This window comes from Fusarium vanettenii (genome assembly GCF_000151355.1).
Source record: "Fusarium vanettenii 77-13-4 chromosome 2 genomic scaffold NECHAsca_18_chr2_1_0, whole genome shotgun sequence".
NCBI classification, from domain to species: Eukaryota; Fungi; Ascomycota; class Sordariomycetes; order Hypocreales; family Nectriaceae; genus Fusarium; species Fusarium vanettenii.
In genome coordinates, this window is record NW_003315867.1 from 3,708,157 (window position 1) to 3,715,249 (window position 7,093).

General features: G+C 44.7%; 3 protein-coding genes across 3 annotated transcripts; 2 read left to right on the top strand and 1 right to left on the bottom strand.

The window, feature by feature from the left end:
- Nucleotides 1-10: 10 nt before the first annotated feature.
- NECHADRAFT_32818 (uncharacterized protein) lies at nt 11-1,333 on the top strand (the record flags this gene model as incomplete). The annotated part of the gene is made up of 1 exon (XM_003046219.1): nt 11-1,333. A coding segment is annotated over one exon (1,323 nt), but the record flags the coding sequence as incomplete, so codon positions are not given.
- Nucleotides 1,334-1,561: 228 nt separating this feature from the next.
- Nucleotides 1,562-3,037, bottom strand: NECHADRAFT_76923 (uncharacterized protein; the record flags this gene model as incomplete). The annotated part of the gene is made up of 1 exon (XM_003046792.1): nt 1,562-3,037. The coding sequence occupies one exon, from the start codon at nt 3,035-3,037 to the stop codon at nt 1,562-1,564; it is 1,476 nt and encodes a 491-aa protein (XP_003046838.1).
- A 423-nt stretch (nt 3,038-3,460) lies between these two features.
- On the top strand, nt 3,461-5,391 carry NECHADRAFT_76924 (uncharacterized protein; the record flags this gene model as incomplete). The annotated part of the gene is made up of 5 exons (XM_003046220.1): nt 3,461-3,562; nt 3,611-4,015; nt 4,068-4,962; nt 5,014-5,210; nt 5,386-5,391. 5 exons carry the CDS (start codon nt 3,461-3,463, stop codon nt 5,389-5,391), a joined length of 1,605 nt encoding a protein of 534 aa, XP_003046266.1.
- Nucleotides 5,392-7,093: the final 1,702 nt, after the last annotated feature.

The following is a 7,093-nucleotide window of genomic DNA, read 5'->3' on the forward strand; positions in this document are numbered from 1 at the left end:
CAAGGCGAAGGAGGCGACAACTACCACCGACCCCAGCCCAGCCCGAGCCGACGACGAGACCACCTCTGTTGTTAGCTCTACATTTTCCCTTGGGGAACCTGTAGCCGCTGGGCGAGATGAAGTCGACTCAGATGCGGAAGAAGAGTTCAACCATGTTGTTGAAGGCCTACAGAAGGCACGCATTGCTGAGCAGAGACCCTCACCCGTGAAGCGACCATCCAACCCTCGACCGTCGGCCCAGGACCCTGAACATGAATCTGATTCAGCACGCGCTTCCGACTCCAAGACTCCCGTCCCAGCTGCTCAAGAACCTACTTCTACTCTGGAGTCGTGTCTTTTCTGCAACTATTCCTCTCCTACCGTCTCACTCAACACACACCACATGGAAAGGTTCCATGGCATGTTCATCCCCGAAAAGAAGTACCTGGTCGATCTGGATGGCTTGCTCAAGCAACTGCAAGACAAAGTTCACCAAGACCACCAGTGCCTATACTGCGACAAAGTCAAGTCCACAGTTTTCGGTATCCAGACGCACATGCGCGACAAGGGTCACTGCAAGATCCCGTACAGCAGCGAGGATGAGCAGCTCGATATTGGCGACTATTACGACTTCAGAAGCACCTACTCAGATGAAGAAGAGTTGAGTGACGATGAGTCTGTTGTCGATGAAAAGACCGGAGGTGCCAAGCTCGGAGCCCGGCGTGCAGCCAAGGTTACTGCCGAAGACGGAGAGGACATCGAGCAAGGGGGAGATGGGGATGGCTGGGAAACCGACAGCTCAGCGTCTTCACTGGACTCCGCGGATCTCACTGCTGTCCCAGCTGAAGGACACATCCATCAGTTTGAGCGTTTGGATAAACATCCTCACCATTCACGACAGGACATAGGGCACCGGCACCAGGCTGATGGTTGGCATTCGCATGCTCATAAGCCTACCCGCGCAGTGTTCTACGATGACTACGAATTGCATCTTCCCTCTGGCAAGTCTGTTGGCCATCGCTCGCTGAACCGGTATTTCCGCCAGAATTTGCACAACCACCCCTCTCCTGAAGAACGGGCAGAGCAGTTGGCCATTGAAGAGGCGGCACAAGACGAGGAAGGTTTGCCTTCTGATGGTCAGCTTGTCCATGCGAATGGCAGGTCCCGTGAGATGGTGCCTCGTGGTATGGGAGGCATGGTTGGTGTCACAGAGCAACACAAGCGCGGAGCTCGCAGGGCTGAGGAGCGCGGCCGGACGCTTGAACAAGTGCATGCAAAGAGGAACGACTGGGCGTACGGGAAGAAGCTGAACAACCACAAGAATTACTATTACCGTGAGAAGGGTGGTGGTTAAAGTAAATAAAGATAGGAAGATTTGAGGTATATTAAAAAAACGTACTTAGAAGCCTATTATCCTGTGAGCTACCTCCCTGCAAACAACATTAATTTTAGACTAACTAGCGACTCGATCCAACTCCAAGCGATATTACTCCAAAGCACAGACGGCAGAACACGACTTGTATGGGCGATTTTACTTAAATCGTCGGAGAATAATCCCTTGGGTGTCTAATGGCGCGGAATTCTACCTAAGACTAGCAAGCTCGTCCATCAAGGCCGACAGCTGAGCTCCCTGTCTATCCGGCAGAAACAGGTAGCCTCTCAACCTCTCTTCAACCTGATAGTCAAGTGCTGATGGCAAATAGAAGCGATGAATCATGCACAAGAACCAGTCCTTGTCGGGAGATGCCTCAGTTGTCATGGCAGCCGTGTACAGGCACCAGAAGCGTATACCCTCGTCAAGCCCGTCGCTGCAGAAGCGTGCCTCGACGAGGGCCTGACGAAGTCGGGAGATTAATGTTCTGGCAGAGGCCTGTGAACCGTGGTATTGTGTCGCACTGAGGAGAATTGTCAAGGTGGTGGTGCGTATGCAGTTGTCGGATTGCTCTAGGTCTTGGAGGTGGAGGAGGCGGTACGTCAGAGCTTGGAGTTTGAGGAACAGATTTGTCTCGACGTTGGCATGTCGCTCGCCGCCTGACCAGTAAGAGGCTGCGTAATGGAAATAGTTGGTGACATCTTGCAGTACTAAATATAGATCCAGCGAAACGACTTTACTCAAGAGGTTATGTCGAAGGAGAGTTAGTCGAGTGCCCTCGACGTAACCCGGGAAGAGGGAGATGGGATCCCATGTCAAGGGCACAACAGGTGGCTTGAACTCAGCCAGAGCCAGGAACTTGTCAGCCAGAATAGTGCTTTCGAGCACATATGGGTCAAACTTGCTCCAGCCACCAGCACTGCCAACAACCCTTGATAAAGCACCCAAGTGTGTGCGAGCAGCAGAGGTATCGGTGCTTGGGGCGCTCATCATGGCCTTGTGTCTCTCAGGACATCGTGTCCATAAGTTTGGTGAGCCACTCCAGAACTCTGTGATTGCGAGGCTGTAGATGGACAATGCGAGCTGGTTGTCGATCTTGAGTTGTTGGGTGTCTTGTAGACGTTCTCGTACGGCTTGGAGGGCCTTGTCAATGAAGTACTCAGGAGGACGCTTCCGATCAAGAATACCAGCCATCCAACCCTGACAGCATGAGCCGTATGCGAGAGTAGAGTACATCAACGCCTCATCCTCGACGCAGTGTTTCAATCTCTCATTGATGGCCCGCTCGTGTCTCATCCGAGTGTCCCGTCCAACCAAGGCCGAGGGCGCAAACGCCTCGGCCAGGAAGGTAAGCTTTGCTCCCTGGTCAAAGGTGAAGTGCAGCATGGCATGGTTCCCAGCGTCCATTGCCGCAATGGTGCAGTGGAAAGGATCGAAGCCGTTGTTGGACGGACTGCTCGTGAGGAGTTGGGGTCCTTTGTCGTCGCTCGATGTCGTATTCGTTTCCTGGTCAAAGGCAAACTGCGACGTGCGCTGTGACCAGGGCTGTTTGGATGCAGCTCCTTGTCGCCGGCGTCTCTGGACATGGCTAAGGATGAAGGCGCGCTCCCCGCCCTGGGAGCGAGTTAAAAAGGTCGAGCTCGAATCTTTATTGACGAAGACTAGCTTTTGTTGATCCGGGTCCATGTCTCTTTTGTGGCCTCTTTGACGAGGTGCCGTTGCTTCCGTAGACCGCAAATACGGTTGAAATATGTAATCGCCATCAATCTGACATACATAGCCATCACCGCCTTAAGGTGATCATGATCATGATATAGCATTACGGTTATTTAAGCTCCCGGCTGTGGCACAGCCTCTCTCTCATCTGACAACCACACTCGATTTGGCAATACACTACCGTTTTAGGAAGTGGGCCATGAAGCTTACTTTGGGCATGTGAGTGAAGCATCTTCGAGAAAGACTTGCCTCGATGTTTATCAATTGAGCGCAATTCGAGGTATAAAGCTCATCATGTCTGCTGCGTTGACGAAACGAAACCCATCACCATCGATAGCTTTTCTCCAACCGCCATAACCATCATCTCATCGCAACTACCCATTGTCAAAGAAAATGCTAGGTGCAGCTTCAACTTTCTTCCTGTTGCTAGTAGCCGCAGCAAATGTCCTTGCAGCCCCAAAGGCCCTAAGTCTTCCCGTCGTTGATCTCGGCTATGTGAGCTTCTCATTCACCTGTCCAAGTTCATATGCTTACAAAAGTTAGGAACGCCATCAGGCCCTTTCATACAACGAAACTACCGAGGTTTACAAGTTCTCCAACATCCGATATGCGCAGCCTCCAATCGACCAGCTCAGGTTCCGGGCTCCTGTCCCTCCCCTGCCCAACCAGATTGAGATCCAGACTGGACCCGAGTTGAGAGCTTGCCCTCAAGGTGTGCCCTTGTGGCAGGCAAGAGCTTACAAGCCTATTCAGATGTACTCGAGCGGTAAAGAATTTAGTCTCGAGTCGTGGGAGGCCGACATCAAGAACTCGACTCCTCCTTCTGGAGGCCCTCCTGCTCCTCCGACCACAGAGGATTGTCTGTTTCTTGATGTCCAGGTTACCCGAAAGGTCTTTAACTCAGTTAAGAATCACAATGGAGGCTGCGACGCTCCAGTGCTTGTCTGGGTAAGCAATCACTATTCCTTCTGTACCAAATCCGTTGCTGACTGTTAACCAGATTCATGGCGGCGGTGGGGCCTTTGGATCGAAGAACGGGTATCCCAGTTTGGGATTCGAGCCTGATGGCCTCCTAAAGCATGCCGAGAGTTTTGAAAAGGATGGCATAATCTTTGTCGCACTCAACTATCGCCTCGGTGCCCTGGGCTTCCTTTCAGGGCCGGATGTCGAGAAGGATGGCGACCTTAACGCCGGGCTCCTGGATCAGCGCCTCGCGCTTGAATGGGTTCGGGACAAGATCCATCTATTTGGCGGATCCCGCGACAAAGTCACCGTCATGGGCGAGTCCGGTGGCGGCGGTTCCGCCCTGATCCACATGCTCAACGCTGGCAATGAGGGCTACAAGGCTCCCTTTGCGCAGGTCATTGCTCAGTCACCGGCCATCTTTCCCACCGCTCAAGTCCCCGAGTCAGCTTACTCGGGGTTCCTGGAAGCTTTAAACGTGACAAGCCTGGCTGAGGCGCGTGAAGCAAGCTCGGAAGCAGTTATTGCAGCCAACGCTCGTCAGATTGGGGCTGCTCCACCGACTTCGTACATCCATGGCCCTGTCCTAGATCACAGACTAATCCCGGACTACCCCCATGCCTTATTCGAAGCCGGTCAATTCGACAAGTCAGTAAAGGTGCTGGCGGCGCACAACGCTTTCGAAGGGGCCTTTTTCTTCGACCCCGGCCTCGAGGATGACGAAGAGTTCGTTTCCTGGCTGGAGCGCTCTATGCCCGGCTTGTCCAAGTCGCAGCAAGAATACCTGGCCAAGGAGCTCTATCCGCCTCAGTTCGATGGCAGCCTGGGTTATACGGGCCAAGCTTCCAGGCAGATGGCCCTGTGGGGAGAGGCAGTGGTTGACTGCACTTTCCTGGCTATCAATGAGGTCCTGAATGGTAAAAGCTATGCCTGTAAGTGCTCTGAACCTGGGAGCCAACAAACCCCAACTAACGTGTCACTAGATCGATTCAATGTTACCCCAGGGCTGCACATCCAGGATCTCAAGTATACCTTCAATGACCCCCAGAGTCCGGCTTATAGGCCTATTGCTCAGGACATCCTGCAGACGGCACTCACCAGCTTTGTTGTGAACGGTGTTCCACAGCTCAAAGGTGGTTGCACCGATAAGTTCCTTCATTGGGGTATCGACCAAACTCTTGTCAGTATCAACGATGACGGTGCCAGAATCGCTACAAGTACCGTGAATGAAACTCGGTGTAGTTGGTGGCGATCGTTCCGTTAATAATAAGGTTGACTTATTATTAATATACCTATGATCTAGCTATCCCATATATATTCTTCATAACCTATTTTAATTTTATATTTAATAATAGATATAATTTATAAGCTTATTACCTATAATATTACTAGCTGCTTTATAATAAAACTTTATAAAATATAAGACTTAGCTATTATACTAGCTTATAAAGAAGACTAATATATATATATAGTTCTTATGATATTATTATTATATATTAAATTTTTATTACTTAAAGCGGGGATTAAATATTATTATTAAAGTCTTAGTAATTATAATAATAAAGGCTTTATACTTAAAGCTAAGAGGCTTAATATATTTTAATTAATAAGGTTTTATACCTTATTATTAATAACTTTAATAATATATTAAAAATAGCCTTATTTATAATAAATAAGTTACTTTTTAATTAATTAAAGAGCTTTAAATCCCTTTATATAATAATTTTCCTCCTTAATATTAATCTTTTAATTATCCTTATAATTCTTAATTAATTAAAAATTAAAATTACTCTTATTAATATTATTAATAAAAGTTTAATAACGTATATGTCACCCGTGCGTCGCATCCAACCATGCGTCGCACTTATACTGTATACCTAAAACGCTAAATCTTAAATTTTCTAAAATAGCCTATATAGGCCTAGGATTTTTAGGAAATTAATTTTAAATCTTTAACTCAAAGAGTTATAAACTAGTATTTCTTTTAGAATTTTAAAAAATTTATTAAGTGATATATATATAAAAATAGTAAAAAAAACAGTGCGAATTCTATTGCGCTAGCGCTATAAGTATATAAAATCTAATGAAAACTCTCAAAAATGAGTTATCTTATAAATGATTTAATCTAAAAATTTGAGCTGTTTTAGGCTTAGTTTGAATTTCTAAGAATTATTTTAAAATCGCGATTTAAGGTGAAAATCTAAGTGCGACGCATGGTTGGATGCGACGCACGGGTGACATATACGTTAATTATAATTATTATTTATAATAAAAATAAATTATTTAATTATATAATAATATTTTTTTATTAAGACTTTTAACCTAAGGATTAAAATAATATAATAAATATATATAAAAATAACTTACTTATAATAAGCTTTTCTTTATATAAATAATTATAATAAATAATTTAATATATTATTACCTTAGAATAAGGATTATATTATTTTAATTAAAATCTTAGTAATTTTAATAATAAGGCGCTATTATTATATTAAGGAAAATTATTTATTTAAGAAAATAAAAAACCTTAATTAAAATTAAATTACCTCCTTAATTAGCTCTAAAACCCCTTATTAATTAGGCTTAATTAAATAACTTAAATTAATAAAATTTATTATATATTATAAGACTTATTATATAAGTAATTATATAAGCCTAATTTTCTTCTAATTATATATATACCTCGCTAGGCCTTATCTTATAGCATAGATTAATAATTATCTTAATTAGGTTAGGTTAGGTATATAACCTAAGGGCTAGGTTATTATTATATATACTCCCTTAGTAGGGTTAAGGCTTAAGGGCTTAGGTTAGTTAGCTATAAGGTAGGTTAATAGCTAGGTAAATCTTATAATAGTAATTAGTAATTTTAATAATAATTTTAATAGGGTTATTAATAAATTAATAGCTAATAGCATAATCGCTAACGGCCTTAATTAATATATAAGTTATAGGTTTAATCCCTAGCTTATATAATCTTTTTTATAAAGGTTATATAGGGTAGGGAAAAGGTTCCTTTAGCTAGGCTTAAACTAATAGCCTCTTTTATAAGTAAAAATA